Source organism: Geotrypetes seraphini, chromosome 2 (assembly GCF_902459505.1).
Source record: "Geotrypetes seraphini chromosome 2, aGeoSer1.1, whole genome shotgun sequence".
NCBI classification, from domain to species: Eukaryota; Metazoa; Chordata; class Amphibia; order Gymnophiona; family Dermophiidae; genus Geotrypetes; species Geotrypetes seraphini.
In genome coordinates this window covers 333,726,219-333,747,090 of record NC_047085.1, presented here as the reverse complement: position 1 = coordinate 333,747,090, position 20,872 = coordinate 333,726,219, and the positions used below count along the sequence as shown (strand labels likewise).

At 40.9% G+C, this 20,872-nt stretch overlaps 1 protein-coding gene across 1 annotated transcript in view; it reads left to right on the top strand.

Annotated features, from left to right (window-relative positions):
- Positions 1-20,872, top strand: part of AMPH (amphiphysin) — a 285,388-nt gene that overhangs the window by 73,808 nt on the left and 190,708 nt on the right. Inside the window, exon 2 of the mRNA XM_033930240.1 lies at positions 13,119-13,199. Coding sequence (XP_033786131.1) covers positions 13,119-13,199 — 81 coding nt within the window. The remainder of the gene's footprint in view (positions 1-13,118; positions 13,200-20,872) is intronic.

The window sequence follows — 20,872 nt, the reverse complement described above, 5'->3', positions numbered from 1 at the left end:
AGGGAGTTTAGAATTAGGGATTGGACCAGCAATCTGAAGGTGGGAAAATCAAAGTAATGTTTGATGGAGTGGAGTTTCCACAGGGTGGAAAAACATACTCACTTATAACATAACATAACTTTATTCTTCTATATCGCCATAATCAAACAATTTCTGAGCGGTTTACACAGAAGAAGGATGGACAATCAACGAAATACAGTTAATTGAAATAGAACAAATTTCCTAAAATATTCAATATAAGAGTTTTAGTTAACAGTAGCATCCTCAGTTAGGAAATAAATTTGTCAAACAATGTTGACTTAATTACTTTTCAAAATGTGCCATAAGGCAACATAACTCCATCAATACAATTACCCCACCAGATCTGCTGCTTTCTTGCTTGAAATGCTAGTGTTCTATCAAAAAAAGTCTTGTATCTGCAACCAATTATTTTTGGATGTGTCACTACTTTAGGCAAGAACTTGGCATGAGTCCAAAGAACAACTTTGTGATGATGGAATTATATGCATGGTTCATAGGTCACCAAGATACTTTCCAGATTAAAAACCACAGAGATGCAAGCCCAGAAGTTCAAAAAGGGACTTCATAGTGAAACCTAAAATTTAAGTCCCATGCACAGGAGGATTTCATAAAGAAAGCTTTATATGAAGCAAGCTTTTCATGAAATGTGCAATTGTGATAGTGGAAGGTTATTCATCAGAGTATGATAAGCTGATAGCACGCTGAGGTGAATTATAATAGAAGAGATATTAAGGCAAGGTACAAAGACACATGGCAGGGTCATAGCTATTAACAAAATTCCAGACTGAAAATCACTTCCACTTGAAAGTATACTTTCATCTATTTGAAGGTTTTGAAGCAGCTTTCAAGATGTCCTGGATGGACTGTAGAACACTGAGGACAGATACTACTAATTATCATGTCTATAGGGCTACCAGAAGCATGCAGCTCTGTACATTAACATGGAAGAGACCGTCCTTGCTTAAAAGAGCTTACAATCTAATTAATAAAGACTGCTTGATTTGCAGGCTGAGGGGGGCTAGAGACTTCAAATCTGGATGATGTAGATAACCCTTCTGCATCAAAGTGCTTACATTTACATACCACTTGCGTGCATAACTTTATAGAATGCTAGCACTTTGTTAGGTAAGTACTGGCAGGACAACCAAGGGCATCCATCTGTAAGGGCATCCATAAATGGTATATCCCCAAATTCTGCAAATGGCACTCAAAATTGTGCATGTAAATATGGATGCACAGCTGGTTTGTAAATGCAGTTTTATTGAGTAATGAGCCAATTGGCGCCCATAATTGAGCATTAACTCCTTGGTTTCTAAACCCCTTAAAGAAAACCCCTTGTATTCCTTCCCCTTATCACAATTTTTCTTATTGCAAGTGTACTTACTCTGCCATCTTTTCTATTTATATGGCCTCCCTATTTACACAAGGAGGGTGGTCTCCTAAACCTATTCCTTCCTCTCCCTTGCACATCATGTACCATTTATTCCATGTCATTGGTATCGCTGCTCCTCCTAACACAGTATCCCCTGTTTATACCGGCTGGCCATGTAGTCAGGAAAGCAAAGATGCAAATGGAAGAAAAAATAGATGACATGGTATAATGGAGAGACAAGACTTTTTTTTAGATATATCAGTGATAGGAGGAAGTGCAAACGTGGCATTGTGAGACTCAAAGGTGAAGGGGAGAAATATGTAGAAGCTGATAAAAAATAAAAGGCTGAATTGCTTAACAAATATTTCTATTCTGTGTTCATAGCTGAAATGCCAGGAGCGGGACCACAGAAGACAAATGTGAATAGGGATGTAGGAGTGGTAGACCCTGATCGATTTTCAGAGGGTTGTGTTCATGAGGAGCTAGCTAAATTAAAGGTAGAAATTATGATAGATTAAATTATACGTTTTGGTGGACAAGTGTATGTAATACGTATAAATTTGAAAGAATGCATGCTGAACGTTTGGGACACAGTGTTTTTTAAAATAAAATATGGCTTTATTTGTTGATTCTCAGTAAGAAATTTCCTCATTTTGTGATTTTTTCACTACACATCCGGGAGGGTGGGAGATATTTATAAAATATACTTGTATATCAAATTATTATTATTATTTTTTTAATAAGAATATTTAACTTTTATTATTATTTCATACACATGAATTGATGTACTTTTCTAATAATTGTTTATATTATATTATTTTATGTAATAATAAGTTATTGAATATTATTATTATTTGATAAGTAGGGTGGGTGGGTAAAACATTATTTTTTATAATTTCTTGTATGAATTGGTATATTTTATGAAAATAGGTTTGTAATACTCTTTCTGTAACAAATGTAATACACTGTTATAGTCTTCTAAAATAATAAATTTTTTTTAAAAAAGGTAGACAAAGCAATGGGGCCTGCTTAGAGAAGTTCTGGTGGCTCCGATGACTGACCTTTTCAATGCTTCTCTAGAGTTGGGAGTGGTACCGAAGGACTGGGGAAGGGCGGATATGGTCCCTCTCTACAGAAGTGGAAGTAAGGAAGAAGTAGGCAATTACAGGCCAGCAAGTCTGACTTCTATGGTAAGCACATTAATGGAAATGCTTTTAAAACAGAGAATGGTGAACTTTCTGGAATCCGGTGGATTACAGGACCGGAGGCAACATGGATTCACTAGAGGTAGGTCTTGTCAGACAAATCTGATCAATTTCTTTGACTGGGTGACCAGAGAATTAGATAGAGGGAGTGCAATAGATGTGGTGTATTTAGATTTTAGCAAAACCGTTGACAGTGTTCCATACAGACGTCTAATAAATAAACTGAGTGCCCTCAGGATGGGTCCCAAAGTGACGGGCTGGGTCAGGAGCTGGTTGAGTGGAAGGCGACAGAGGAAAGGGATGTTGCCAGAAGTGTGCCTCAAGGTTATGCTCTTGGGCCTGTTCTTTTTAACATTTTTGTGAATGATATTGCTGAAGGGCTGTCTGGTAAGATTTGCATCTTTGCAGATGATACCAAAATCTGCAATAGAGTGGACACCTCGGATGGTGTGAATAAAATGAAGAAAGACTTGGTGAAGCTTGAAGAAGTTGAAGAATGGCCTGAAATTTGGCAGCTAAGATTTAATGCTAAGAAATGCAAGGCCATGCATTTGGGCTGCAAAAACCTGAGGGAACAGTACTGTTTAGGGCAATGTTCAGCAAATTTTCTCAAGCCGCGGCACACTAGAGGTAGTTGCCATGGCTCGAGGCACCTGGAAGTGCGTGAATATCACTGTGATGACATAGCATGCATGCGTAACATCATCATGTCGATGTCTGCGTGTGTGTGAAGGCCCTCCAGGTGGGCCCTGAGATGCCAGTGGGGGGTGCCAGAAGGGAAGAGAGCCAGAAAGAAGGATAGGTGCTAGTGCCCACTGATTGCCAACAGGATGTGCCTCTCACATGAGAGGCACGTCCTGTAGGCAGTCAGCTGGCACTGGCACCTCTCCCCCTCCCCAGTGTACCATGACACACCTGAAATCTCAGGAGGCACATAGTTTGAGATACACTGGTTTAGGGGGTGAAGAACTTATGTGCATGACAGAAGAGCAGGACTTGGGTGTGATTGTATGTGATGATCTTTAGGTGGTCAAACAGGTTGAAAAGGTGATAGCGAAAGCTAGAAGGATGCTCAGTTGCACAAGGAGAGGTATGGCCTGTAGGAAAAAGGAGGTATTGATGTCCCTGTATAAGACTCTGGTGAGACTTAATTTAGAATATTGTGTACAATTCTGGAGACCACACCTTCAAAAAGATATAAAGAGGATAAAGATATAAAGAGAGATATAAAGAGGAAGGCTTCTAAAACGGTGTATGGTCTTCATCATAAAGTGTATGGGGACAGACTTAAAGATCTCAATATGTATACTTTGGAGGAAAGGTGAGAGAGGGGAGATATGATAGAGATGTTTAAATACATAAATGCGCATGAGTCGAGTCTCTTTCATTTGAATGGAAGCTCTGGAATGAGAGGGCATAGGGTGAAGTTAAGAGGTGATAGGCTCAGGAGTAATCTAAGGAAATACTTTTTTACAAAAAGGGTGGTAGATGCGTGGAACAGTTTTCTAGAAGAGCTGGTGGAGAAGGAGACTGTGTCTGAATTCAAAAGAGCTTGGTTTATGCACATGGGATCTCTTAGAGAGAGGAAGAGATAATGGTTACTGCAGATGGGCAGACTGGATGGACCATTTGGCCTCTATCTGCCATCATGTTTCTGTGTTTATATAAAGGCTAATTCACTAATCATCTCATGTAGATGCGTGGAACAGTTTTCTAGAAGAGCTGGTGGAGAAGGAGACTGTGTCTGAATTCAAAAGAGCTTGGGTTATGCACATGGGATCTCTTAGAGAGAGGAAGAGATAATGGTTACTGCAGATGGGCAGACTGGATGGACCATTTGGCCTCTATCTGCCATCATGTTTCTGTGTTTCTATAAAGGCTAATTCACTAGTCATCTCATGTAATCACTAAGGCAGTACTGTATATTTATTTATTTTTTCAATTTTCTATACCGTTCTCCCAGGGGAATTCAGAATGGTTTTACATGAATTTATTCAGGTACTCAAGCATTTTCCCCTGTCTGTCCCAGTAGTCTCACAATCTATCTGATGTACCACAAGAGGGCATCCACTCAAACTCAGGGGCGGGAAATTTCATGGCGACACCAGGAAATATTTCTTCACTGAGAGAGTAGTTGATCCTTGGAACGAGCTCCCGGTGCAGGTGATCGAGGCAAACAGCATGCAAGAATTTAAGAGCAAATGGGATGCCCATGTGGGATCCCTTAGAGGGTTAAGCCAAGGGAACCTGTCACCAGGAGTGGGATCCTTAGGATAGTAGACTTGGGGGTGGATCAGTAGAGTGGGCAGACCTGATGGGCTATGGCCCTTATCTGCCGTCATCTTCTATGTTTCTATGTTTCAATCTATCTAGTGCAGGGATGGGCAACTCCGGTCCTCGAGGGCCAGAATCCAGACAGGTTTTCAGGATGTCCCCAATGAAAATATATTGAAAGCAGTGCATGCAAATAGATTTCATGCATATTCATTGGGGAAAACCCGACTGGATTCTGGCCCTTAAGGACTGGAGTTGCCCTGATCTAGTGTCTCTCAAACTGTGTCCTGCGTGCCGCATCACAAAGAGATTCCAGAATTTTACATTATTTTTAAAAATTCCCTTCATAAATATACACTAGAATAAATAACATACATTGCATATGCAAGAATCTGTTAATGTTATGAGCGTCTGTGTGTGTAAGGATATAACCGCCAAGACAAGAATCATTCTTTGACATGATTGATCCTTGAAAACTAACGGTAAGTAATTTTATTTTTATTTTTTATGCAATTATTATCCTAACTTGAGCAACAAAGCTATCAACTCTTTGTTACTGTTTGTAACATAGTAACAGAGTAAATGATGGCAGATAAAGACCTGAATAATCCATCTAGTCTACCCTATAACTACATGCATTAGAATTACATGATTGAATTGTCTTTTTTTTCTGTTTCTTCTGAACCACAAACCTTAGAAGACCACCCAGTATTGTCCTTAGGTTCCAACTATTGGAGTTGCCATTGAAGCTTACTCCAGCCTATCCAAACTATCTCTTTGCGGGATTCGGACCATGAAAATTTGCCCATTTATATTCTAGTTAGAGATCCTCTGTGTTAATCCCACTCTTTTTAAAATTCCTTCACCGTTTTCCTCTTCACCACCTCCCTCGGGAGGGCATTTCAGGCATCCACCACCCTCTGTGAAAAAGAATTTCCTAACATTACTCCTAAGTCTACCACCCCTCAACCTCAAATTATGTCCTCTAGTTTTACCAATTTCCTTTCTCTGGAAGAGGTTTGGTCCTATATTAATACCTTTCAAATATTTAAACATCTATATCATATTACCCCTGTCCTCCAGTCTCTTCTTGTACTTCTTTTGGCAAAGACCCCCTACCATTTTCATCGCTTTCCTCTGGACCGTTTCAAGTCTTCTTATATTCTTGGCCAGATGTGGCCTCCAAAACTAAACACAATACTCCAAGTGGGGCCTCATCAATGACCTGTAGAGGGGCATCATCACCTCCTTTCTTCTGCTGGTTACACCTCTCTCTGTACAGCCTAGCATCCTTCTGGCTACAGCCACCACCTTGTCACACTGTTTTGTCGCCTTCAGATCCTCAGACACTATCACTCCAAGGGATCTCTTCCTGTCCGTGTATATCAGCCTCTCACCTTCCCCTTGGATTTCTACTCCTCAAATGCATCACTGCACTTCTTTGTATTGAATTTTAGTTGCCAGACATTAGACCATTTGCAGATCATTTTTCATGTTTTCTACTTCCTCCTGGGTGTCCACTCTGATATTAATATCATCTGCAAAAAGGCAAACCTTTCCTTCTAACCCTTTAGCAATATCAATCATAAACATATTGAATAGAATTGGCTTCCCTCCATCAAGCAAATTCCATTAACCACCATCCTCTGACATCTGTCCATCAACTGGTTTCTAATTCAGTTCACCACTTTGGGTCCTAACTTCAGCCAGTCAACTTTATTCAAGAGTCTCCTTTGAGGAACCATGTCAAAGGCTTTGCTGAAATCTAAGTAAATTATATCTAGCCTAGCGTATTTCCTCAATCTAATTCTCTGGTTACCAAGTCAAAGAATTCAATAATTCATTTGGCACAATTTACCTTTAGGAAAGCCATGTTGTCTTGGATCTTGTAACCTATTAGATTCTAGGAATTTCACTATCCTCTCCTTCAGCAACGCTTCCATTATTTTTCAAAATAACCGAAGTTTGGATCGTCTTATCTTTGCGAACTTGGATTTTCAGCTCTGACAGAAATTAAATTAAAAAAAGAGAGTGACTGCAAATGGTGGATGATGAAATGCATGTTTGCTTGTCAACTATCGAGCCACGTTTTAAGTTAATTTGCACTCAAAAATAAGCACATCTATCACATTGATTAGCAATTCTTTTCTATCTACTTTAGTTTCATTATTGTTATAATTACCCATTCATAGCTCAAAGAACTTTAAATAAATACCTCTCAAATTTAATCTTTTGTTGGTTTTGCAATTTTATAATTTCAATTATAATGTGCTGTAAAAAAACATTTGCTCCGCATAGTGTGCCAGAGCTAAAAAAGTTTGAGAGCCACTGCACTAAGGTATGGTTTAACAAACATAGAGGCCCTATTATGAAAGCTTAGTGCAGGTTAACAGAATTAGCAAGCGCTAAATGTTAAGAAGCCCATAGTCTTCTTAAGATTTAGTGTATACTAATATCATTAGTGGACACTAAGATTTAGTATAAGGGCCCCATAGTAACATAGTCATCAATATTCAGTCCATGTCATTGCTCCCTGAATTCTATATTTAGCACCTAGATTTGGTCACGCTTGCAAGATGTACACACAATATAACTGGCTAACTAGTTAACTACTGATGTTAATTGGCACCAATTAAGATTTTAGCAGACATCTGGCTGCATGTTATTCTGTAAAGCTGGGTGCCTAAATCCCACAGCATGCAACTGAAAAGGAAATGTGGCCATGGATGGGTCACGAGTATTCCAAAAGTTTGCATGTAGTATTATAGAATAACTAGTGTTTAAGCCCGTTACATTAACGGGTGCTAGAATATATGGCTGTCTGTCTTTATTTATGTCTCTCTCCCTGCTCCTGTCTCTTTCTTCCTTTCTTTCTGTCTCTCTCCCTCCTGCAATTTTTCTCTCTCTCTCCCTGGCACCCTTTATCTGTCTGTCTTTCTTTCTGTCTCTCCCACCCCCCATTCCCTTCTCTCCCCTCCCCCCCCACTTTCCTTTGCAGAAGCAGCAGTGATATTTCCCTTCCCCTCCAGATCCCTGTGAAGTAGTAGTAGCAGCATTTCCCCCCCCCCACCCCTCATTCCCTTCTCTTCCCCCCCCCCACCACCTTCCTTTGCAGAAGCAGCAGCGGTATTTCCCTTCCCCTCCAGGTCCCTGCTGAAGCAGTAGCAGTATTTTCTCCCACCCCCATTCCCTTCTCTCCCCCTCCCCACTTTCCTTTGCAGAAGCAGCAGTGATATTTCCCTTCCCCTCCAGATCCCTGTGAAGTAGTAGCAGCATTTCCCCCCACCCCCATTCCCTTCTCTCCCCCCAACACTTTCCTTTGCAGAAGCAGCAGTGATATTTCCCTTCCCCTCCAGGTCCCTGCTGAAGCAATAGAAGCATTTCCCCCCACCCCCATTCCCTTCTCTTACCGTGAGCTGCCCTGCTCCGTTCGGCCCCTCCCCTTCCCTTCTTACGTGCTGAAGGTTCTCTGCTGCGGCTGAAGGTTTTTTTTCGGCGGCTCTTCTCACGATCCCCGTGGCGGCTGATCCTCCTGTTCAAAGCGGCCTGCTGAGGTTCGCGGCCGGCTGTAACGAACCTCGCAGGCCGCTCTCCAACTCGGTAGCATGTTCCCTCTGACGCGATCGCGTCAGAGGGAACGTGCTACCATGTGGAGAGCGGCCTGCGAGGTTCGTTACAGCCGGCCGCGAACCTCAGCAGGCCGCTTTGAACAGGAGCAGTAGCGGTTGTTGCGGGAAGGGGGGGAGTCGGTGCCGTGCAGGCCGCTGTGAACAGGAGCGGCAGCGGCGGCAGGACCATGAGCCCTCCTCCCGCCATCCGCCGCCAGCGCCGCTCCTGTCGCCCGATGCACCTAACTGGCACATACACCTCAAGCCGCGGCCACGGACGGACACAGCACACATGAGGTCCCCACAGGAGATGAGGCGCCGCTGCTAACAGCCAAGGTAGGTGCTGGGAAGAAGGCTGGGGACTCACGCATGCGCACTCCTGCGACCACAGACCTATAGCGCACGGAACACGCAAATAGGAGTGCGCATGCGCGAGTTAGCCTTTTATTATATAGGATGGGTCTCTGCTATTTATACCAGGTTTGGATTTGGTTGAAACGGAGAATCTGGTTTTGCTTGGCCTCTACCTAGCAGAATCTGGAAAGTGCCGATATTTAGCCAATATTAAGACGTGGAAAGAGATTTGGACTTATATTCTGCCTTTTTATAGTTATATAACCACACTCAAAATGCTTGTACCCCACTCTCTTCTATCTTATCCAGTTACACTTAGTAGAGCTTTTTTGCTGTCCAGATTATTATCTGGGCGGCGATGGTGAAAATTTTCACTGCCCAGATAATTTTGTCTCTGCCTAGTACTGTCCCCACTAGTCTATAAAGATATTCACTAGTACTATCCAGATAGCAGAATGTGTTGCTTTTCAATATCAACACCCTAGTAAAAAGCCAGCAATTCAGGGGCGGATTCTGGAAGTGGCGCTTGCCACGTCAGGCGTTTACAAAATGGGTGACGGCCATGTGTCAATCACCAACAGATGCCATTTCCAGAATCGTGGCTTGAAGGGACTTTAAGCGCCAGAAAAGTAGGTCAGAGTTTCAAAGGCTACATTTTCGGCGCCGAGGGTCATGTTAGATTTTCAGCAAGTGGTGCATAGTGATGCTGAAGTCTGGTACCACTCTTAACCATGCCCTCTTCTGGTCTTTGGCGTCACTATGTGACAATAGGCACCGGTCAAGGAGGCTGCTTAGCAGGGGCTATTTTTTTTTTTTTTAAATCACTTTTTAATTGGTTTTAAATGACAAAGTCAATTACCATGTTGTTTATCTCCAACTAAAACAATTAAGTTTGGTGGCAGTAGGATGCCTACCACCAGCTTTCGGTGGTTTGACAAGTCATTAAGAAAAATCTGGCTTTTAATATCCCTAAATTAGCAAACCATTGTAATGTTAGATGAAATATGAGAATCCAAGGATAATTCATCTTCTAACACTATTTCTAAATAGTGTACAGAGAGATTTGACCATTAAACTGTCTAAGACTCTGTACACTGTAAGCTTATTGCCTGGTCTACTATACAGTACTATAATTTTTTTTTGGGGGGAGGGGGGTATTTTAGGACAAAGCTTCAAACTTTTAACATCTAACCAACAGGCAATAACTTTAAGATATGTGTTGGGCTCCATTAAATGTCATCCACAAAGATGTGACAACTGATCAAATGTAAACCGTAAGAGAACAAGGAAAAACAACCCCACGTAGAACAGACCAAAACAAGAAACAAGTGAGGAATGGGACTGTACACATCAGCCTTGGGAACAATAACAATTAATTGTAATCACAAATAAATACTCAATACATGTAAAAGTACATGAATAAAATGTCCCTTAAAAGTACATGTATATAATGTCCTTTTTTGTTTTGACTCAACACGGTCCGTGTTTCAGCCTCCAGGGGGAGGCCTGCCTCAGGGGTAAAGGAGTCAGTCCAGTGGATGGTGCTGTGACACTGAAATGAAAAGCTCCAGACTCGTGGTGAGGCACTTAAAAGATAGTAAAGCGCTGGGAAGCATAAACACTCGATGAGTTGAGGTGTGCGGGCGCAAAAAGCAAAAGCTCTGAACAATGTAACATAATTATTAAAATGAATAAACTTAGATATACATTAAAGAAAAACAATGACAGAACCAATTCTTGTAGGACCCTGCATTTAAGATCCACTCTTCTCTTCAGACCCACACTGGATATGATCTGGCAAAAATGAGTGAACCCTTTTCTCCAGAGAAGGCATACAGCGGTTAGTGTAGCTGGGTTTACAAAAGGTTTGGACAAGTTCCTGGAGGAAAAGTCCATAGTCTGATATTGAGACAGACATGGAGGAAGCCACTGCTTGCCGCACTGTTTTGCCAAATCATGCTCGTCATGCTACATCTCACCATGTTTTGTCATATTATGTTTTTTTTACCGTGCTTTGTTAACTGTTTTGCCTTCTTTGTCAGACAATGTTTACCATGCTATCTTTCACCATACTATGTCTGAGAGTGTGGCACATTGGTTAAAGCTGCAGCCTCAGCAGCCTCAGGTTGTGGGTTCAAACGCATGCTGCTCCTTATGACCTTGGGTGGGTTGCCTGATCCCCCCCATTGTCCCAGGTACATTAGCTAGATTGTGAGCCCGCAGGGTCAGGCAGGGAAAAATGCTTGAGTACCTGAATAAATTCATGTAAACCATTCTGAGTTCCCCTGGGAGAATGGTATAGAAAATTAAAAAAAAAGAAAGAAACAACAATAAGTGAACAGCATAACATTTTGACAACCAATGTAAGAAGTTAAAATTTTAACCAGTGACACAGCTTGCTAGTTTATTGGCGTCATTACATGGCTAAGTACTAATGCAGCTACTGGAGGAAACTCAAGAGAGTATGTTTGAGTTAGTAATTATAGACTCTGCTTTGGGTTCTGACCGCAGCCCTTTAGCATATAGTACATCAGAAAATGTTTGACCACATAAGATCAATATTAATATCATCTTCTTTTAATGTAAAATCAGAAAATTAGACTATGAACAGCATTTTTGAAAAAATGTACAACTCGGAAGATGGATGTTCAGGTTCGTATATCATTGGGTGTACCAGTATTTTTCAACATGACCTGCTCATGTAGATCCTGTTCTAAAAAAAAAAAAAAAAATGATGTCCAGCATGAACATATATTTTACAAATTGTAAACCGAGTTGTCAACCAGGAGACCCCGATTCAAATCCCACTTAAGCTCTTTGTGGTTTTTGTTTAATTGCAAGCCTTCTACGGACAACCCCCTCCCCCCCAAAAAACCAAAAAACAACCCAACCTACTGTATCTAAATGCACACCACTTCATTAGCCTTCATGCTTGCAGGTTTCTTATACAGTCAGGTGCATTAGGTATTTTTCTATCCCTGGAAGGTATTAGTTTACTCCTCAGCTCTTCATTAAAGCCTATTAAGAAGTTAATTTAAACAAGAATTTTAGCACCATGGACATCCATAGTTCCTGAAGTTGTCATAGAGCCTGGTATCCTTTGCTAGTTTCAGATTTGGGGGAGGGATGGAGACAGCAACCATTGATTTGCCTTAATCCTTTCAGGAGAGTACTGCTCGCAGCACCAATCTGGAACCTAGATGTGCTGAGCTCTGGGTCTACATAACAATGCCCAATTTTTTGGGACATGGCTGTTCCTTCTCTTTCTGAAATCATATTTAGATGTCTATATTTTTGGCTCCTCCCTAGTCCTGCCAAAAACATGCTCAGACCACACCCCCTTGCCATAAGGATATACTGCAGTTTCAATCATCCTTATCCTGGCTCTATAAAAGTGGGATATGAATGTATATGTGATACGGACGTCTAGATACTGGTTTTCAGGCAGCCAAAACATAAATGGAGCTTCTAAAATAAGGGCCTGTACTTAATATGGCATGATTTCGGAAGAATTGCTAGTTTTGCCTAACATTTCACAGGATTGCCTGAAATTTCACAGAAATTAAGGAAGGAGCAGCATGCACCTATGAATTGAATGTTTGCCTCAGATACGTGAGTGGGAAATGAGACATAGAAACCAGGAATTGTACCTTATTTGCATACCCGAAGATTTTAGGCTGTAAATTTAGGTCTTTTTTAGACAGGATGCTTGCATTTCAAGCAAGCAAACAGTCCTGGTTGGGCAACTTTATTAGCAGAGCCATGCTGTCCTACGGCGCCTTACAAAAAGAAATAAAGACAGTACTATTTGATAAATTTATCTCTTAATTTGAGATTTTATTCTCAATATAATAATTTTACTGTATTAACTTACATTTTTTTAACTATCCTTATAGTTAATGTGCTGTATTCTTACTTTTACCATTTTGTATTTTGCCGATTGTCCAATTTTTCTCTTTTGTGTAAACCGCCTAGAATTCTTTTGATTGAGGCGGTATAGAAAAATAAAGTTATGTTATGTTATGTTATGTTATATTTAAGACAAATGATCATAGGACATTACAGCCTTTGCAACATATTGTAAAATCAAGATCAAAAGCAAGTGAATCTAGAATGTGCATTCAGATACCACAAAGCCTTATTTAAATTGTTGTGCTGTTGGCAGTATATTTTGAGCTAGAGATTCCTTGCAAAAGCGTGGTGGTGTGCAATTATAGTGGCATTGCAATATGATGATTAGAAACTTTCTACTTCTCATGATTTATATTTCTTTTTGAATTACAGGTTCTTCAAAAGTTAGGGAAGGCTGACGAAACTAAAGATGAACAATTTGAAGAATACGTCCAAAACTTCAAAAGGCAGGAGGTAAGTTGCATTTTTTTGTGATGTTTTAAGTTGGTGATGGATGTCAGCGAATAATGCCTGAGGACTCGCTGATTTGTACAAGAGCCTAGCAGAACTTTCTGTTTGTGAGTGTATGTAATGGAGTGCTCATGTTCTCAAGAACCTGTCCCAAAGTGTTCTGGACTCTGCCATGTGAAGCTTTTAGCCTTCACACATGGGCTGCAGCAAACGGCACTTTAGTCACGGGTCATAGGAACCTGGTAGCAGGTCTCAGTCATAACTGCAATAACAGGGGTTCTGCAAACAAGTGAGGCTATAACTCCTAGTGAGTTACAGCAAGTGCATCTGTACACATACCATGCGTTAAGGTGATTTCCTGACTAACAATTACAATTACAAGAGAACATGCTAGACCTCCAAACACACCCTCCCCACCAACCCCCTGCCACCACCACCACCAATAGTTCACAGGCTTCATACTTACTATATGATAATATAAAAATGTAGGAGGGGAATTTTATAACTTATTAACTTGTGTTTTTATGTGCCTATTTTACAGCTATTTTATAAAATCAAGTATGTACCTACTTGACTTTCTAAAGTACTAGCATAGATATGAAAGAGTGTGTGCATATATGAAGGGAAATTCTATAACCTGGGCACTCACATTTACACATGCATGACTCATACAATTGTTTAGAATGCTCGCACTTAGGGATATGTTCCCGGATGGACTTTCCAAAACCCAGCAGCTTGTCTAAACTTAAAACAAAGAAATAAATAAAAATTCACAGTTTGGTTGATCTCAAGGAAATTCTTCTTCTACAAATTCCACACTCTACCAGTGCATCCCAGAGATAGGAATGGCCAGGAGTGTACTTCACATACTCTTTGTGAAGGATAATACTGTACTTTAAACTTAGCCACCTAAATTATATTTAGGCTAGCAAATTCAAAGGTGTAAACTAAATGGGGAACACTGCTTTCCTATGGCCATGTGCAACTATAAAATGGAGTCTGATATGCTCACACAAGAGAAGCAGGAAGGAGGGGATGGACTACAGCCCACAAAGGATACAGCAGTGCACACCAGAAACTTGAGTTAAAGAAATACATTCTGTTTACATATTCTATTAAAAGCAATCTATTCTAATGAATGTGGGGAGCTGAACACACACTCCAACTATGAGCACAGCTACTGTGAAAGTTTCCACCAATAAACTTTCCTAGGAATTGAATGGGCTGTGGTGCATTTGCCATGGGAGAATCACTACTGCGGCTTTGTAAAATGGGCCCGTAATTTTTTTTTCTGGGGTTCCCTCCAGAAACAGAAAAATACTTACTGTACCTAAAGACGTAAGACACCTGCAAACCTGAAGGCTATTGAAATGGTATACTTTCAAATACAGTAAGTATTTTTCTGTTCCTAGAGGAATCAAATTTTCAACCTCCCCCCCCCCAAAAAAAAAAAAGTACTATGGGATTTGAAACCATATTTTCTGGGTTACCATCCACTGCTCTAATCACTAGGCTACTCCTTTGTTCTGAAAGGATGTCTGTGTGGCTATTTTAATAGAAATGCTGCCTGACAGACACCCCTGTGCCTTGTTTTCCCCTGTTTTATAATTTAAATATTTTGGTTTGTAATTTGGATGTTTAGGATGGATATAAGGTAATAAGACACACTTTCACAAGAAAAAACAAATAATGTCATGTAAAGAATGTAGGCAGTGCTGCTTTAGTTCAGGGAGAAAGTTCAGACTGAACTGGAGGAAAAGCCTCAGACAAAAGCCCTCCCACCACCACAATGGTGGATAGAGGTGGTAGGGTGGTAACCTCACTCAAAAACCTCCGTGATACTCCCAATGTAAAAAACTATAAGCAGGGCTGTCTATGCTGGATAGAAGAAAAAAAACTTTCCATTTATCTCAATTGATCAGTACACCTAGGTGTACCGATCAATAAGTGGATAAGTGAGATAAGTGGAAAGTTTTTTTTCTTCTATCCAGCATAGACAGCCCTGCTTATAGTTTTTTACATTGGGAGTATCACGGAGGTTTTTGCCAGTGAGGTTACCACCCTACCACCTCTATCCACCATTGTGGTGGTGGGAGGGCTTTTGTCTGAGGCTTTTCCTCCAGTTCAGTCTGAACTTTCTCCCTGAACTAAAGCAGCACTGCCTACATTCTTTACATGACATTATTTGTTTTTTCTTGTGAAAGTGTGTCTTATTACATTATTGATTTTTCACAAATCCGAGTAATTTGTGCTATATATTTAGGATGGATATAAGGACATCCTTCTCACATATTTTTGAACAGGAAATCTGTATGTCTTTAATATTCGAAAATTGCTGTGAGATTGGCAGAGAGATTTTTGGGGGACATATGAGCAGGATGTACCAATTCTGACTTGGAAGTTCTTTTAAAAATGCCTCTCTTTTTTAAAACAGTAGCATAAGTGGCAGAAATCACGTCTGCATTGCCACTTATACCTGCTCTTGGGATGGTGTAAATATCTACATCTCGACTGTGCAAGCCTGTGCATTAGGGTTGCCAGATTTTCCTAGCCCCTCCCCAGGCCCGCCTAGTCACGCCCACCCTGCCCTAATCCTACCCCAAGCCTGCCCTAGCCCTGCCCCCACTGCCTGCTCTTGTCAGGCAGGGAGGAAGTCCGCACATGCACGGACGCTATGTGATGATGTCACGCATGCGCGTGACATCATTGAGTGATGGCTGCGTGTGCGCGGACTTCCTCCCTGCCTGACACAGCTTTTCAGAGCTCGGACAAAGTGCCAGGTTTTGAAAAGTCATCCGAACCCCCAGATATGTCCAGATATGACTAGCATATTTTCTAATCTACATGGGTACTTATAAATTCTGAAATCACAACAACAAAAAAACGTCAATTCTCCACTTAAAAAAGGAAGAACCACAGCAACAAGCCTCTTGCATACACTGGTACAAGAATAAGTGGTGCTGATGAAATGAATGCTACCAGGTTTATTATAAACATCAACCATAAGACCTACGTAGCGCATCTTTGGGGATGTTCCTGGCGACTTCATCCCAGTTTTCTTTGTACTCTACAAGTCAGATTCCACCCTGCTCGACCGAGCTGTTCTGCATTCCTTCGGAAAGCTGTGCTGCTGGGCCGGAAAAGTATTTTGATGCTGTGGCTCTCGACACAGCCCCCAAACATCCCTCATTGGAGATCCTTGATGCTAAATCAAGTGTCGCTGGAGAGGCGGGACATTTCTGATTTACACTCTCGGGTGGGACAGTTGTTCCAACAATGCTGGACGCCCTTCAGCACTACACTCATGCCATATGTTCGGCAACAACTTTGGGATCACTAATGTTGACCTTGAACAATTCTGATTTCACCCCACAGTTTACTATATCTAGTTCTGCTGCTGCTGCTCCCAGGGTGGGGGGGGGGGAAGAGGCTGGGGAGGGTTTGGGGTTGGATAAGAATCTTAGTGAGTGGATTGTTGCTGTTCCTTTGTTTTACTGTACGGAGATTTCTTGTTTACAGTAAATTATCAATAAAAATGATTTAACCATAAACATCAACCATAAAATGGTACAAATGAATACAACAAATAATATCAAACAATATCAAATAGTATCTGGTTAATGATAGTCCATATGGCAAAATTCCAGAATTGGTATTTGGGGGTGTAATATAAGCAATTGCACCAACTGATGATATCAAATAGTCCCAGATTGGTGCTGGTCTATAAGGCAGTCGCCTATATTTGCCAAAATGGTCCTTGGGTGCAGAGAGCCAAATGCGGAAGTACTCTATGGCAGTGATATCACCCCAAATACCAGTTCTGGAATTTTGCCATATGGACTATTATTAACCAGAGACTATTTGATATTGTTTGATATTACTTGTATTCGTTTGTACCATTTTATCGTTTTATGGCTGATGTTTATAATAAACCTGGTAGCATTCATTTCATTAAATCCACTTATTCATGTATTTGTAAATTCTACCCATGCTCCACCCCTGTACATGCTTACCTAAAAAGTTTGTGCCATTGTGTCATACGACTTAATTTTAGAGTGGTCAGTGTTTTATAAGAACCCATTTATTTGTGCAAATCAGTGTTCTACCCACAAAAATGGTTTATAAATCTACCCTTTTACCATACAATAAATACATAATGTTGCTACACATTAGTGAAAGGGTCTCTTTGTTCTCTCCAGCTTCTTGTTGGCCAAATCCTGCTCTGTGCTTTAATTGTCTCCTAGATTGCTGTAATCCAGGGCATAGTCCAATCCCATGAGGAAATGATGGGTAGAGAATGGCAGGGACAAAATTTTCCCCATCCCTTCCCGGCGAGTTCTTTGCCTGTCCCTGCCCCATTCCTGCAAGCTCTGTCCTCATCTCTGCAAGCCTCAAGCACTATAAAATCATAAGTGTTTGAGGCCTGTGCGGTTAAGGCTGAGCTTACAGGAATGGGGCAGGGACAAGGATAGTGACAAAACTGACGTGGACGGAGCAAGATAATTGAGTTCCTGCAGGGATGGAGACAAATTTGTTCCTGTGCCATTCTCTAATGATGGGTTAAAGCAGCCATACAGAGATGGGATGTGTGTGACCAGAAGTCACAATTCTCCAATTGTATGCCCTGACTGCATTTTCACGATAAACATAAAGGGGACGGGAAGGGAAAACAATAAAGGCATTTAGATTTGTGTTTCACTCCTATCTCTTCGGTAGTAGTTCAAGGCACGCTGACTGCACTTAAAGCAAGGTAGAAGATTATTATACATAATTTTTGTTTACACTTCCAGCTTGACTAAATTTGCTAAGGCAATAGTCATTTTTACATTTGATTGCCGCAGTGGGCTTTAATGGCGCACTTAAAAAGCATATTTGGACGGCACAACGTGTGCAAAGTGCAGCTGTGCTGTGCATGTCCAACTGTGAGATTTCAGATTGAATGTCACCTCTTTTAGAGCACTTCCTTTGGCTGTAAATTGGATTTGGGATTCACGTTAAAAATGATCAGGAATGGTTTTTAAAGCTCTGAAAAACTCAGAGCTGGTTATCTTAAGCCTGCTTAACCTGGTACTGTCCCATAGGCATGTGACACTCCTCACAGGGACCTTTATACAGTATTTATGTCATCTTTTGAAGGAGATTCACTTACAGAGCATTAGCCAAAGTGCTGTTTTCTATGTGTGGCGCATGCTTCCAGTAGAGTTGCTGAAAATGTTTGAGATTCATATTCAAAACATTTAGCTTATTCTATAACAGTATCTGGCCATCTAGATACTGCCATAGAATACTAGCATAAATCCATATTTATTTATTTATTCATTCATTCATTCAATTTTCTGTACCGTTTTCCCAGGGGAACTCAGAACGGTCTGCCTGAATTTATTCAGGTACTCAAGCATTTTTCCCTGTCTGTCCCAGTAAGCTCACAATCTTTCTAATTGCCACATCCACTTATGCATCTAAGCATGGCAATCATTGCACCCAACTTATAGTATTCTGTGACCCACCCATGCACCACCCAAATGCATAGGAGCCAGCTCTGTGGGTGCTGAGTATCCTCAAAATTAAGCAAGCTCCTTCATTTTGTCCAGAGAAGGGTCATTTGTATTGCGTCTGTCACCCTGAATTATTTTGAAATGTTTGCACCTTTGCCCAATATGTACCCCCCTTGCAAATGCATGACTTAATGGCACTTTTTTTTTTTCTTGCAATTACCCTTTAAGTTTTGTTTTCAACCTGAAGTAATAAAGAGTGAAGCAACTCATCCCCGATCACAAAAAAATGTTAGTGGGAGAAATAGGATTTCAACCATAGCAAAGTTCCACTCTTCCAACCGCTCTAGGTCAGGAGTAGGCAATTCCGGTCCTCAAGAGCCGGAGCCAGGTCAGGTTTTCAGGATCTCCACAATGAATATGTACGAGATGGATTTGCATGCACTGCCTCCTTGAGATGCAAATCTATCTCATGCATATTTATTGTGGATATCCTGAAAACCTGACCTGGCTCCGACTCTCGAGGACCGGAATTGCCTACCCCTGCTCTAGGCTATTCCTCCACACTCCAACAGCTGTGCTAGAAATGAGCTTTACTATTGATATAAAAAGTGAATGCCATGCTTGGTGAATGTTGTATTTAAGCCTTAAAAATGTTCTTTGCTGCCACACAATCAACACTCAATCTTCAAGACAGCCACTATACTATATTTAATACATTCAATGTTTTAAAAAGTCTTCAGAGTGCCAACCACCAGCCAAATAGTTTTAGGCTTAAGTTATTTCTTTGGCATATTTATCTTCATCAGACTTTTTTTATTTCCAGTGCTCTGTGTTTTAAATGTGCATTCTGTGCTCCTTAAATATATTTTAAACTTTACTAAAAAAGAAAAACTTATGTACTTATCTTCAGTAATTTTCAAGCTCTATCTAAGCATAAGAGTGTTTGTTCCTAATGTCGGGTGAGGACCTGTCAGCTCAACATGTTTCACCCGAAGGCTTTTTCAAGAACGAGTCCCCTATAATAAAAACAAGATGGTAAAGATCTTCTCATAGTAAAAAGTTTACATAAGCAGATTTATCAAAAACTATAAAAGATTGCAAGAAGTTACTCTTTCGAGTTTCCTCCGCTGCATCCCGACTGAAAGTCTTTAATTCAAAGATGGCCACAACATTCTTTTTGGTCATTAAAATAGCATGAGTCATCAGATATTTCATCAATGACATCAGTGAAAACAGGAAGAACTTACACGAGTGTCATCCATTCTAGTTCTAAATTCAATCCCAAGCCTAAAACTATTTGGCTGGTGGTTGGCACTCTGAAGACTTTTAAAAACAATTTTTAAACATTGAATATATTAAATATAGTATAGTGCAGGGTTTCCAATTCCGGTCCTCGAGATCTACTGGCAGGCCAGGTTTTCAGGATATCCACAATGAAGATGCATGAGATTTGCATTAGAGAATGACATGGTGACAAAATTCATCACCGTTCCCGTCCCCGCGGGAAACCATCTTCATGTCATTCTTTAAAGAGAGAGGGAAGAATCAGAGTATGAATGGCCACAACCACTGACCCACAAGCTTTGCTTTGAAGAATACTGGTGTAGAAGGATTGAAATTGAGATAGACACTACAGAATGACAGTCTCTGGTATCCAGAGCAGATATTGTGATGTCATAATGCCTCATTACACCAGTGCCTAAGAGCCAATCACATCAGTGATATCACAATGGCTTCATTATCCTTGGCTCACATAATAATCAGAGTATGAATGGCCACAACCACTGACCCGCAAGCTTTGCTTTGAAGAATGCTAGTGTAGAAGGACTGAGGTTGAAATAGACACTAGAAAATGACATGGGATTATTTCCCGCAGTTATCCGCGGGGACGGGGACGGTGATGAATTTTGTCACCGTCTCATTTTCTAATTTGCATACCAAGAAGGCAGTGCAGGCAAATCACTCTCATGCATCTTCATTGTGGATATCCTGAAAACCTGGCCTGCCAGTAGATCTCGAGGACCGGAATTGGGCAGCCCTGGTTTAGTGACTGTCTTGAAGATTGGATGCATGGTGAATGGTCATTCGAAAATGTGTGCTAAAATGTGTACTAATGTTAACACATTTCATGACATCGGCTTCATTAATAAAGCAAAGAGTGGGCATGCTTTGAGCTGGACT